The sequence below is a fragment of the Notamacropus eugenii genome, chromosome 5, assembly GCF_028372415.1.
Source record: "Notamacropus eugenii isolate mMacEug1 chromosome 5, mMacEug1.pri_v2, whole genome shotgun sequence".
NCBI classification, from domain to species: domain Eukaryota; kingdom Metazoa; phylum Chordata; class Mammalia; order Diprotodontia; family Macropodidae; genus Notamacropus; species Notamacropus eugenii.
In genome coordinates, this window is record NC_092876.1 from 4,953,572 (window position 1) to 4,968,109 (window position 14,538).

The 14,538-nt window shown below is 47.9% G+C and overlaps 1 protein-coding gene across 2 annotated transcripts in view; it reads left to right on the forward strand.

Annotated features, from left to right (window-relative positions):
* SHANK1 (SH3 and multiple ankyrin repeat domains 1) overlaps positions 1–14,538 on the forward strand; it is a 74,977-nt gene that overhangs the window by 31,887 nt on the left and 28,552 nt on the right. For both annotated transcript variants that reach the window (XM_072615972.1, XM_072615973.1), the window contains 6 exons: positions 6,976–7,058; positions 7,214–7,338; positions 9,253–9,388; positions 9,785–9,865; positions 10,873–10,935; positions 11,672–11,790. In XM_072615972.1, coding sequence (XP_072472073.1) covers positions 6,976–7,058; positions 7,214–7,338; positions 9,253–9,388; positions 9,785–9,865; positions 10,873–10,935; positions 11,672–11,790 — 607 coding nt within the window. The remainder of the gene's footprint in view (positions 1–6,975; positions 7,059–7,213; positions 7,339–9,252; positions 9,389–9,784; positions 9,866–10,872; positions 10,936–11,671; positions 11,791–14,538) is intronic.

The window sequence follows — 14,538 nt, forward strand, 5'->3', positions numbered from 1 at the left end:
CCTCACTTCCTCCATCTCTCTAGCCTCAGTGGGACCCATTTCAGAACCTCTCTTCTTTACCTTTCTCTTCCCAGTCCTTCTTGTCTTTCCATCTCTCTAGACCTTGTCCCTTTCCCCTGTCTCTACAATTCCCTGCCAGGACCTCTCTTCCTAACTCACTACTGAGCCCTTTTCCTGCTTCCCCCAAACTCTTCAGACTCTACCCCCCCCCCAGTGCCCAGTGCCTTCTTAACCCGTGTCACCTTTATTCCAGACCCTTTCCCATAGTCTTCTCTACCTTTCCAGCTCTGTACCCCAGATTCCCTATGCACTATCCTCACAGATCTAGCATCCCAAACTCCCCTGTCTGCTATCTTCTGACACCTCTCTACATCATTAAGCTCCCCAACTCTTTCTTTCTACTTCCAATTGAACCCCCATACCCACACTCCTCCAATCTTCCATTCCTCTGTTCCCCCATTTTCCCATTCACCCCTCCCAGAGTCAGCAAACCCCTCCACCCCATTCATCCCCCTCTCTCCATTCACAGTCATTCACCGCCCCCCTATCATACACACACCCCGCCCCCTCTTTCCCTCCCCTCCCCTTTCCCTCACTGCATGTCACTATGCGACTGTGTTGAGAGAGAGAGAGAGAGAGAGAGAGAGAGAGAGAGAGAGAGAGAGAGAGAGAGGAAGGGAGGTATGTGTGTGTGTAAAATGGTGGATTTTTGTCTGACCCCAAGAGTCCTATGCATCTAGGTCTCTTCCCATATATATTCTTTTGCGATGGCATATGTCTCAGAGCAGTATCCTGCATGTCTAGGGAGACAGTGTGTGTTACAGTGTGTGGGCAGGGGGAGTGGCCAGAGATGAGATATGTGTGCTTGTTCCCAAGCATTGGGGTCTCTATGGCAATTTCCCCATGTCTCTGTCATGGTTGCCTTCTGTCTCCACGTGCCTCTTCAAGCACCTATGGCCCTCTTCTCATCTCTTATGTGTGTGCTCCAAATATTATGTATATTTTCCAGGTCTGAATGTCTGTCTATCCTTCTGTCTGTCTATCTGTACACAGAAATGTTTATACATGCTAGGGGCTCTGGTCTCTGGGTGCCAGTACAAGGGTAGATATAAGGGTCTGTTGGAGTGTCATTGCATTTGCATACCTGCACGTTCACATTTTTGTAAATCTGCATGTGTCTGTCTGTCCATGTGCAGGACCTTCTCTCCCCCTTCCCCACTCCCTCCCCAGTTCTATCCTTGTCCATGTCCACACATTGTTTGCAATATTCCTGTCAGGAGATAATGCCCCTGCTCTTTGGGACATCACTCAGAGAAGCTAGCACACATAGGGATCACACAGGCCCCTGCATACCAGTGTGGGAAGGATCCTGAATGAGTGTGGGGGGGTTGGGGGTGGAGGGGCAGCAGAGGAAAGAGGTGCTGCATTCTCTGTGTGGGAGATGTGTAGGCCAGACCCTAATGCCGAGTGATCCTGCAGGGGTCTTTGGAAGCATGCCTATGTGAAGGCATGCCAGATGTGCCCACATGGGGTGCTGGGAAGGGCAGATGAGGGATACAGACAGAATCAACTGGAGAAGGATAAATAAGAAAGTGGCCAGGCAGGGCTATATAGAGACATGAGCAATACAGCATAAGAGAAGGAGATGAGGACAGGAGTTTTAATAATAGCAAGGGTAAAGGCATTATGGGGTATTTAAGGGGAATTCAAAGGTTTAGAGAATACAGGAGATAAAAGGAATATATGAGAAATGAAAGGACATTGAGGAGATTGTATGGAGGGTGGAAAGAGACCAGGGAATGAAGATATGAGAAATGAGGAGATATAGGTAAGGAGTAGATACAGTGAGTGAGGAAAATATAGGGATCTGGGGAATATGAGGAGGATATGTGAGAATCAGGGGAGCTCCGAACCTTGTGAGAAAGATGGGGAGAGGAGGTTATATGGAGGAGGAAGAGAATACAGTTGTGGTAAGGGGGAAGAGGAAGGAGCTACAGGGAGTGTGGAGGGATTTTTTTTACCATATCTATGACATGATTGACACACAGAATTCCCCATAAGAGTGATTCTACACTGAGTGGGGAGATTCTGGGGAAAAGGATAAGAGGGATATGAGGGTATGGATGTGGATATGAATGAACGCACATATAGGGATGTGAGGATGAGAAGGAGAGACTGAGCTTGTGAGGGGAGATATGGGGTTATAAAAGGGACACAGAGGTATTAGAGGGCATGAGGTGGGGAATATACTATGAGAAGGTGAAGGTGTGATGTAGGGAGTATGACAGACATGAGGCATGATGGAGGGATAGGAGGGAGATATATGGCTGTTACTGGAGACTGTGACAGCTATAGAGAGATGGTGTGGGAATGATCCAGAAAACTGGATGGGGATCCTGAGTGTGCCAGGGACCAAAGTGTTGAGGAAGGATATGGGAGTGCTTGAAAGAAATATGGAATCCCAGGGTAATAGAGTTAGAGCTGGGAAAAATGTCTGATCCAACTTCCTTATTTTACAGATGAGGGACTAAGGCCCAGAGAGTTTAAATAATTTGCCCAAGGTCACATAAATGAGAAGGAATAGAGCTGACATTCAAACCTGACTCCTTGACTCCAAACCCAGAACATTTTCCACTGTGGCACACTGCCTCCCTAACGGGTATGGGCAGCAATGGTCCGGAACAGGGACTAGGGACTGTGGGAACTAGACCCACTTCAGGTGGCCTTGATAACCTCTTCTCTTCAGTCTCCACCCTCCCAAAGGCTTCCTCTCTTCTTCCTCAGACTTTTCCATGAGTGTAATCCTCGAATGCCTGCCTGTCTCTCTCACACTTCTTTTTCAAACTTACGAGGAGCATCAAGGCTCCTACTGAGCTACACAGGTGCTTGGTCTCCAGTGTCTGCTGTGAAGGTGGAAGGCCAGACTGTAATGGACCATTCCAGGGCTCACTTTGTGTACATATGCTGATGTACCATGTGAGTGAGTGTGCACACACCTGTGTATGACTGTGTTATGCTGGACTATGCTGTGAGCCTATCAGGGTCTGTGTGTATGCATGTGTGCAGGACAGGAGTATATTGTATAGGGAGGTATGTGAGAAGGCAAGAACGTGTGTGTGTGTGTGTGTGTGTATGTGTGTGTGTGTGTGTGTGTGCAGCACAGGAGTATATTGTATAGGGAGGTATGTGAGAAGGCAAGAACATGTGTGTGCATCTGTGTGTGTGTGTGTGTGTGTGCAGGACAGAAGCATATTGTATATTGTGTGTGCATGTGTTGTGTTGCAGTGTGTTTTAAGTGAGAGTAGCACAAGGGTCACAAGGTATATGTATGTAACACAGATTTTGCCAGATTGTGGGAGGTATACTGAGGCAAGAATGCAGAGGTTATATCAGAATGTGCCATGTGCTGGGTCAAGTAGGTAGCTATGTCATCCTGAAGTGGGCCGTGTGCTGGGGTAAAAGCACTTGTGTGTGTTGTAGATGAACAGAATATAATATATTATAGGTAGCATGATATAATCCAGGTTCATGTTAGACTGGGCTATGCTGTGTAGAAAGAGGGAATGTTGGAAGTTAAGTCTGTGACATGCTGGAGAAGTTCCCTGGGAAGGTGTGCCATATAGTGACACAGTGTTTGCAAGGGCACTGAGTTGGCCTGAAGGTTTGTGTCCAGGTGCATACTATGACAGATATTTTAGAGACCAGGAATGCCTGGTCAGCAGCTTCCTCTGGAAGAGAGTGGACAAGTGGTCATCCAACAACCATGTGAAGTGAGAAAGTACTCACTATGGAGACAGCCCAGCCCACGCCATGACTGCAACCTCTACCCATTTCTTCTTGTTGTGTCTGCCCTCTGGGGCCAGCAAATCAAGTAGAATCTCTTCTCAACAAAACAGCCCTTCATAGGCTTGAAAACACTTAGTGTGTCTACCCTGAGTTTTTCTCCAGACTAAATATCACCGGGTCTTATGCTATGACCTCAAAGTTCCTGGCCAGGCTAGCTGCTCTCCTTTCTAAACTTGGTGCCAATAACTAAGTCTAGCAGGTGGCATGGTCAGACTAGGGCAGGACAGGGCAGGGCAGACCAGCATGCTATATTTATGGGAGCAGTGAGCTGGGGTACAAGGGTATATTATTCTGGAGTCTACTGTGGGATGTGAAGGGTATATATGTGTGTACTCCTAGAAGATAAGTTAATATGTGGGAAATATTATTGCAGTAGGAGAGTGTTACTGGAAAATACTAAGGTGTATAATGATATTTTCCTGCAATTATGGGAGAAATTAAGTATATTGGTGTATTATGAAAGGTATGATTTTAGGAAGATTTGTTTGGGCATCATGGGGATTTTGATGTCTCCGTACATTTATATATCCTGGGATATCAAGCTAATCCTGAAGGCTGCTGGAGTTTGTACCTAGAGGGATTGTACTAAAATATAGAGAATACATAATTGTGTCCCAGGTGCTTGAATGGGAGGTTTGGATGTCGTTTCTGGTCTATTCTAGGCACATTTTGGGGCATTACTGGCATATAGTCAGCATGATAGAAGTTTATTGAATTATACTGAGATTCTGATTGTGTGTTACTAGAGTATCCTCCAGGAATGCTTGGGTAATATGTGGGCTATGTGATCTGCTATTAATCAAATTAATTTTGTGTATATTTGGTCTGGGATTGGGCATTACCAGAGAATGCAGGTGTGTAATTGCATTTGATTGGAGTATCTTGGGATATATTAATTGGATATTAGAACTTGAAGGTAGGGATTGTTTCCTTTGGGATTTTTGTATCCAGGCATAGTGTATATATAGGGTGGTGATTCTGGACCGAGGAAGGCCCAGGTTCAAGGTCTGCTTCTAGCATACTAGATGGGTGACTCCAGTCAAGTGCCTTAGACACTCAGTTCATGAGGCAGCTTTCTGGGACTGTGCAATACAGAGGAGTGCTTTCTCCCTTGGTGAAGGGAGTTTCCGCAATGAAGAAACCACAGGTTTACTCCTCCCCCAATTCCTTGTACCTAGCATAGTTTGGAGCATACATTAGGTTCTTAATCAATTTTTTTTTATTGCTCCCTATGCCTGGAATGCTCTCTCTCCTTACCTCTGCTTTGGAATCCCGAGCTCCTTTGTACGTGCAGCTTGCTCACCACGGGCCTCCTACGACCCTGCCTGACCCCTCCAGAAACAGTACTTTTTACACCCTTCCCCTGAAATGGCTTGGGATGTCTTGACTTCTCTGTCATTGGTTGTTCTGTCCCTGTAGGATGTAAGACTTTGAGGAGAAGGATGATGGTTTTATCCTTGGCCCCCTGGTGCCCAGCATACAGCTGGTTCTTAGTGAATGTTTTATGTTGCATTAAGTTGAGGGGGTTGGTGTCAGGGCACATGCTGGATGTGTGATGGGCATTTGCTAGGTTACACTTGGAGCTTTGGGGGGATATTAAAGTACATTATTGGAGTATGTTATAGTATACATGGCTGTTTGCAAATTATTGAGATATGCTAGGTGGCACTCAGGTGTGTGGTAGAATGTGCTTCGCTATTTCTGAAGGCTGCTTGTGGCATTTCTTTATGTTGGCCTGTACTGAGATGTATGACTATTTGCTAGAGTGTTTGGTGCACATTTGGGCATTACTGAAGCGAACTGTGTGGGTGATTGGATATGACAGGAGTGGGGTGTGGTTGGGAACTGGTCTGTTAAAGAGAATATTTGGATATCACTGATACATACTAAACTATGCACCTATTTTTATAGCATGTATATTTGAGTATTATTGAAGCATATTAAAGCTATGTTTTGGTATTATTGACATATTCTGGATTTATCTTAGACTGGAGTATACTTAGTGTATACCTGGATTTGGGAGCATATGGGAATCTTGAGACTGCTGGAACATTTGGGGAGATAGTCTACTAGAGTACAGTGGGTATAAATTTGGTCATTACTGGGATATGTAGGGTCTAGGGCTAGGTTCTAGTCATTTGGTATACTCTTGTATGGGTGGGAAGTAATTGGATTCACTAACAACGACCTAAGGAAACCCTGGATTTGGAGGATTTGGCTCTAGTCTTCCTTAGCTGTGTGGCCCTAGGCAAATGATTTCCTCTTCCTGTACACCGGCTTCCTTCTCATCTAGAAAAGGGAGCTAACGAGGCATCCACCATCTCCCTCCCCTTCAGAAACCAGCTCTATATAGTCCATTTAATGGATGATAGAGGCAAGTGCTTTAGAAACAAACTTCGTAGAAAGCACTCCATGAATGACCTTGTTGGTAACAGCATTGCCAGTGCATGTCTGTGTATGTTATAGAAGGCGCTTGGATGACTTTCAAGCATGCATGTCCACTCATTCCTGAGTTATGCTGGCTCTCTGAGTGCAGGTCATGGGTGTAGCACTGCTGAAGCCTGCTTGAAGTGGGTCTTGGCATTAGAGATAACTGGAGTAGTCTAGGCATTATCAGAATATACTTGGTGCATGTCTAGGAATGGCTGATGAGGCATGAGTGTGAATTGGAGTGTTAGTGAAAATATTTAGTGTGTTATTGAACTCATCTGAGTATGCTTCGGGTGGTTGAGGCACTATTGGATTCTAGTAGGGTATTTCCATAAGGAACATTATTGACCTATTCAAGGATTTCATCGTTGGAAGACCCTGGAAGCATTGTTAGAACATGTTGGAAGGGTATAGGGTCGGTACTTTGGCAGTTCAAGGACCTCACTGACCACCAACCTTGCAGAGAGGTCCTGCTCAATGCAGAAGAGATCTCAGGATGAGGGCTGCATTTTGGCTTGGGGCATTTTGGAGTGCATGGTGGGTTTTTGCTGATGTTAATCAGACTAGAGAGTAGGAATGCTAGGAAACATAGAGAGGTCCTAGAGAGACCCTGGGTCAGAATAGCAGGCATCCTAGAGTGAGAGGTGGAAGCCCATGCTCACACCACTCTTCTCTATCCCTCTCCTTTCCCACACACAGTGACTACATCATTAAGGAGAAGACCGTCCTGCTACAGAAGAAGGACAGTGAGGGGTTTGGTTTTGTGCTACGAGGGGCCAAGGGTGAGTACTAGCAATAGGGTAGGAAGGCTGTTTGCTGAACCCAGGGAATGGGGAAGAGCCCTCTCCGACCAGAAGATGGGGCTTGAGCTCCTCAGCTCCGCTGCCTCGGGAACCTCCTCCCCCTCCCCACCGACCCTGTCTACTCCTCCCCGCAGCGCAGACCCCTATCGAGGAGTTCACTCCCACCCCAGCGTTCCCTGCCCTACAGTACCTCGAATCTGTGGATGAGGGCGGTGTGGCTTGGAGAGCAGGACTTCGAATGGGGGACTTCCTCATCGAGGTGAGCCACTAAGCCCAGTCCCAGCTCCCTGGTGACCCCTTAGGCATTCAGGCATTTGACTTCCCAGTGTCTGGCTGTCCTCTCAGAGGCAGAACATCTCCAGGAACTGTAGTCCTCCCCTCAAGGGGAGCTAGGGGGCCCCAGAGTGCACAAAGAGGTAGGCCCGGAGTCCAGAGGACCTCTTGGTTCAAATCCAGCCTCAGACACTTCCTAGCTGTGTGACCCTGGGCAAGTCACTTCAACTCTGTCTGCCTCAATTTCAACTGTAAAATGGGGATAATAATAGAACTTCCCCTGAAGGGTTGTTGTGAGGATTAAATGAGATCATATTTATAAAGTGCTTAGCATAGTGCTGGCACATAGTAAGGATTTAACAAATGTTTCCTTCCTTCCTCCTCTCCCTCCTTCCTTTCTCCTTCCTTCTTTCCTTTTTTCCTTCATTCCTTCCCTCCTTATCTCCTTTCTTTTTTCCTTCATTCCTTCCCTCCTTCTCTCCTTTCTTTTTCCCTTCCTTTCCTCCTTCCTTCCTTTCTCTTTCCTTCTTTCTCTCCTTCATTCATCTCTCCTTCCTTCCTTCCTTCCTTCCTTCCTTCCTTCCTTCCTTCCTTCCTTCCTTCCTTCCTTCCTTCCTTCCTTTCTTCCTTCCTTCCTTCCTTCTTTCCCCCTCTGTCACCATGGTTCTTTCTCCCTCCAGGGTCCCATACCTCTGGTTCTGCTTAGGCACATAGGCACCCTGAGTATCCAGCCCCCAGTAATTCCTCCTTGATTTCCTCTCCCTTCAGGGATGCCATTGAGCTAAAGGAATTCTGCCATTCTCCTTCTGACCACTTTTTCAGGGACTTCCTGCTTTGGGAAACGTGTAAGGGAAGAGGTGGGGTCTAATGGGAAGGTGTTTGGGGACTCATGGACATGTGCTGGAAAGAATGCCAGGGTTTTAGAAGGCTACACTGGATAAGGGAGGGGATCTATGGGCAGGTCAGATCAAGACATTATCTTGAGAGTTAGAACAAGGAGAGACCTGGACTGATCACAAGAAGGGATGGAGTGAGAGATGTCACAGGGAAGAGAGAGAGCCTATGACATTATGGGGAGGAGAGACATTGGGAGGGTCCCAGGACAACGGACTTCTAACAATTACAAGAAAAGAAAGGTCTGGTGAAGACAGGAGAAGGGGGGAAGTCACAAGGATGGAAAGGCTTAGAGGAGGCTAAGCACAAGCACTAAAGTAGCTACTATATGCCAGGCACTGTGCTGAGAGCTGGGCACACAAGAAAGGCAGAGACCAATTCTTGCTCTCAAGGTCTCCCAGTCTCATAGGGGTCATTGGAAGGTCTCAAGGAAGGAGATGGAGAATAATCGTAAAGGCCAGCATCACTTTACTAATATGATCTCACACAGTCCTCACAGTGACCCTAGGAGGTAGAAGCTAGTATGATTCCCATTTTACAGAAGAGAAAACTGATACAGACAGTGCCAGGACTTGCCCAGAGAGTACTCAGCTAGGAAGTGTCTGAGGTTGGTTTTGAATGATCCCAAGACTTGTCTCTCTGTGTACTGGCTCACCCCCTAGCTGTCTTGCTATATGAGGACCCTGAGGAGGGAGACATATACATTTGAGAATCACAGGAAAAGGGAGGTCTGGGGAAAGGAGAAACTGGGGATTTTGTCACCAGGAGAGAAGACTATAAAGGGGTCATTGGGTCAATGAGCCTCCGAGAAGTCCTGGAACCACCCTGTCTTTGTTTTGTACCCATTTCGCTGAGTCTACACCATTTTTCCCAATACGGGGGAAGGGCAGGGACATTTTCATTTTGTTTTTTGTATTTCCAGAGCTTGGCATATGTGAGATGCCTAGCGAATATTTGTGGAATAAATAAACCCTGAATTTGTATTTTGGGGGTGTTTCTGTCCTAGGTGAACGGACAGAATGTTGTAAAGGTTGGGCATCGGCAAGTGGTCAATATGATTCGCCAAGGTGGCAATACCTTGATGGTGAAGGTGGTGATGGTCACGCGGCACCCGGACATGGACGAGGCTGTCCACAAGAAAGGTGACCTGGGTTGGTTTCCTCCCTGATCCCCAAGGGCCCTCCCTCTGTAGAATAGACCTCCTGCTCCCCACCCAAGGCACACTGTCCAGCCTCTCTCTAGATCCTATTAGCCTGCCACTTCCTAACCTGTGGCCTCGGGGCCAATCCCTGAACATCTGTGAAATGGAGATAATCAACCAGAATGGGGTGTGATCTTCCCTCCCCCCCCCCCCCCCCACCCCGAGGTAGTGCCTGCCTGCTATAGGTGCTTGCGGCATGCTCATTGACTGAAGGGAAAGGCTAAGGTTGGGTCTTTGCTAGGGGTATCTTCTGCCCCAGGGTTCCCTTAGTCTGACTGGAGCAGATGCAGTCCCATTCCCCTCGGGCACGCTCTAACTCGGCTCTTTGTCCTTTCAGTGCCCCAGCAGGCCAAGCGCCTCCCACCCCCTGCCATCTCACTGCGGTCTAAGTCCATGACTTCGGAGCTGGAGGAGATGGGTGAGGCAGAATTGGGCAGGGTGAAGGAGAGGGGAGGGGACCAGGGCTTGTTAGTGTCGCTAGTGGCAGGGGTCCTTGTCAATGCCTCCTGGAGCCCGCAGTGTCTGGCCCACCGTCTCTGGCTTTGCTCCATGTCCATGTCCTTCTCTCCATTTCTATGTCTCAGGCTATTTTACAGTTTGACAGTTGGTAGAGTGGATGAGTCCTGGACTGTGGGAGTCCAAAGACTTGAGTTCTAGTCCTGGCCTGACCACATGCCAATTGGGGAGTCCCTAATCTTCTCTGGGTCCCAGTTTTCTGATATACAAACTGGAGATGAAACAAATACAACAAACTTGATTAAGTGCTAACTATAGCCGGAATACCCGACTGGTCCTCAGGGAGGGTGCATGGTACTGAGTTTAGACTAGACTCAGTCCCTGACTGCTTTCTGCCAGGTGCATAGAGCCCAGCCCCGCGCCCACCTTGCAGGAGTGTTAGGAGCAAAGTGTTGTGTAGGCCAAAGAGCTGGAGAAATGGGAGCTGAGATGTGGCGGTCTCTTGCTGTCTTTCTGTTTCTCTGTGTCTTCCCTCCTCCTTCCCTCCCTCATTGGCCACCCATGATAGTACAAGAAGATTTGACCCATCCCTAGGCTTTGGTTCAGGAGAAGGACATGGCCCCCTTGGGAGGGCAGGTTTTCCTGGGGGTGAGGGGCGGGCATTTCCAAGACCCTGGGTCTCTCCCCCTCACCTCCTAACTCTTGGCTCCTCTGCTGCTCCCCCTGGCTAGTCTCCCCCTGGAAGAAGAAGAGTGGTGAGTGGGTCCCAGGGCTGGGGGGAGGGTCCCCAGGCACTTCCCTGTCTCATCCCCCTTCAACTAGCCCCATAACTCTGGTGGCCCCAGGGGATAACCCTCCACTTCCAGACTATCCATTGGTACCCGCTGTTTCACCCAGCTGGCAGACCCTTTGTTCTGTGCTCTCCTCATGCATGGGTTCCCACTGATCATCCCCTGTCTCTATCCACAGACTATGAGCAGGCACCAATGCCCAGTGTGGAGAAGAAGAGGACAGTATATCAGATGGCCCTGAGTAAGCACAAGCTCCCTGCCCCACACCTTAGCCTGCTCCTTCCCATCTCTGGCCATCCCTCCCCACACACGATGCCCCATTCTCTCTGATCCCTCAGTCTACCCATCCCAGCATTCTGTACCCCTCTTCATTTTGGCTTTAGACTGTTCTCCCACTCTATGACCCCCAACTCTCTTTGTCTCTACTCTGTCTCTTTCCACTGTCCATCCCCATTCTCTGTCCCTAAGTCTTCTGTGTGTCCTCACACTTGATCCCTCCAGTTCTGCCCCCCCAGTTCTGTCCAGTTTCCCATCCCATCTCCCCTTTTCTGCCCATCCTCATGCATCTTAGCCAGTCACTCTCATGTGGTCCCCTACACTGGCCCCCAAAACCAATTTTGTCTGTTCCTCAAATTTGTCATTGCTGTGTGTCCATGACTGTGTGTGATGTGAACGCTCCCAGGGTTAGTTCATCCTTAATATCATCCGAACTCTTCCCTCGACCTCTGGCTAGGCCCCCTCCCAGTCCACCTGCCCTCTCTCTCCCTTTGTCTCTCCAGGCTCCCACTGGCTTTCTTCCCTCCCTTTACCTCCACAGAATGTACTGAGCCCCAGTCCCTCCTTCTGCCCTTCCCTCCTGCCTCCTTCAATTCCACTCAGTGGTGGAGAGCGACAGAAACGGCTTGGGGAGAACAGAGATGGGCCGGGTTTGCAGGCAAAGTGGCAGCGACCTTACCATATGTCTTCCCTCCCTCTAGACAAACTGGATGAGATATTGGCGGCTGCTCAGCAGACGATCAGCGCAAGTGAGGGGCCAGGGCCAGGAGGCCTTCCTTCTCTGGGCAAACACCGAGCCAAGGGCTTCTTTGCCACTGAGGTAAGGAGATGAACGATGGGCAGAAGTTAGCGGCCTGGCATGTCAGGGGCTGGGCTGCTCTTTGCCTTGATCCAGCTACTAAGGAACCCCTGTTCTCCTCACCTAAGCCCCAGGGAGCATGGTCTCACCTCATTTCGAGCTAGTCTGGGCCTCCACTCTCACCATACTATCTGTCTGTCTGTCCACCTTCAGTATTCAGCATCACACACTCCACTCCTGCTCTCTTTATTGGTTCTGCCCTCCTCCCTGGCCTCCTCTGTTCCCAGACCTGGTCATGATCCCTGGCCTCATCCCCAATTCTCTTGCTCTTATCTGTCCCTTCCCTCACCAGCCATCTTTCTTTCCAGCTCTGTCCATCCCTCGCCTCCTTTCCTATCTTCTCCCTTCCTCCCCCATCCTTCCCTCCCTCCTGCCCTCCTTTCCTTCCTCCCTCCCTCCCTCCCTCCCTCCCTCCCTTCCTTCCTTCGTTCCTTCGTTCCTTCCTTCCTTCCTTCCTTCCTTCCTTCCTTCCTTCCTTCCTTCCTTCCTTCCTTCCTTCCTTCCCTCCTTCCTTTCATTCTCCTTTAGGCCTTGGGGTTGTTCTCTTTGCGTCCTCCATTGACCCTTCCATAATGAAATGAGACAGGGACTCACTACTCAGAGACCGTTCTTGCCAGTTGGGCTCATAGGCTCCTGGGATTTCTGCAGCTACCGTCAAAGACAGAAGACAGACTGAGTCTGTCCAGATGCAGTTCCATTCAAGCCCCTCTATTGTGCTTGGCACCTTGCAAGATGCTAGGGATGCAAACTCAAGAATGGTGGCCTCAGAGGGTTTCCAGGGCACCAGAGCAGTGCCTCTTGGATCTTTATGTGCCCTGGACTCCTTGGCAGGAGCTGCATGTGAAAAAACAAACCAGAAGATCATCAAGGGAAGGGAAATCAGCATTTCTTAAGTACCTACTGTGTATTAGGCCCTGTGCTAAACACTTTGTGTATATCTCACTTGATGGAGGAGCCTGATTAGATTGAAATAGTTATCAAAATATTGTTTTTGAAAAGCAAACTTATGGATCTCCTGGAATCTATGCACAAACTCCATATGTCCTCAGGTGAGGAAGCCCTTTACTAAGGGAATCTGGCATGACACAAAGAAAAAAATACTTTCAAGAGAGAGGAGACCCTGACCACTGAGGGGATTGGTTCACCAAATCCCAGTTACCTCAGTCACTATTCTCTCTGTCTCTGTCTTCTTGTTAATTAGATAGTTAGCTTGAGTTCATGCATGCACATATACACATGCATGTACACACATGCTTACACATACTGTGCATGCAAAATACATGTGCATACACTCATGTGAATGAGCATATGCATACACACTGATCACACATGTACACATGCACACAATGCTTACACATACACCATACATGCACAGTGTACATGCATACACCTTGCACACACATGTACACTTGCAACACAATAATACACAGTGTGAATGCACACATATACCCATGTATCCATACACATGTGCATGCACAATGCACACACATACCCATGTGTGCACACACACTGCACACACATATGCATACATGCTCTCACACAATGCACATGCACTGCACACACATATCCACATGCATGTACACCTTCACAGACACTGCACACATATGTACACATGCACACACAGCAATGATCCATACACATGTGCACACACAATGCATTGGGCATGCACACTTGTACCCCTATGTACATACACACATGCATTCACACATGCACACACATGTATACATCCCTTGCACACACACATTGCTGCACACACTTCCTTTGTTATGAATCAAATAATCTTTTCAAGGTAGAGATTCTTTTTTGCAAGTAAGAACTATCAGTCTCTGGATGTTCTGGTTTTACCAATGACCCATTTGTAGGGCTTTGGACATGTTACTGTAATCTCCAGTTGGAATCTCTGTTTTCTCACCCATAAGATGAATGGTTTGGAACTTTGGACTAAATGATTTCTGATGTCACTTCCTACTTAAATATTCTCCACTGATGAGAAGTGTGTCAAGGTGGGCTGGAGCCAGCTGTTATCACCTTGGGCAAGTTGGCTGTTAAATGTTTGGTGGGAATGTTTTACACCTCAGAAATCAGAAAATGATACAAACCAGGGTTTGACTTATTGTTTTGTATGCTTTCTGGACTTGAGAAAATGATGGAGAAAAGGTTAATGATGCAGATAAAAAAGTGTTAAAAATGTTTCATGCTGACGTTCTTCCCCTGGGAGAGTCGGTTATTAAACATGTACAGCACACCTCTGACTAGAAAGAGGTAGATGATCTGGCTCCGCCATCTGCATTTTCCATGACTCTTGAGATCTCTTTTTCAAAGCAACTTTGTCTCTCCAATCTTAATCTTCTTGTCCCTGGGCATGGTCCTTCTGTAAGTCCTGTCTGGCCTAAGACACACAGCAACTCTTGGCCCTCTCTCACATGTGGTAGGTCTTGGATCAATTGACTTGCTTTCTGGTGAAACAGAAGTTCCTGGGGCCTCTGCCTTCATTGGCTTTTCCAAGATCCAGATGCTTCTTTTTATCTTTTTATCTTCGCTTATCCAGTTCTTCCCCCAGAGACTTGGCTACTCTGGCCATGACCCAGATTGTGAAGAGATCATGCCTTCTTTTAGCCCCTAGGTCACCTTCTTGGTGACAGAGCAGTACTTGTATATTTGTGAGACTTTCATGTCAAACATATAGGAGGGTCACATGGAGTGGGCTAT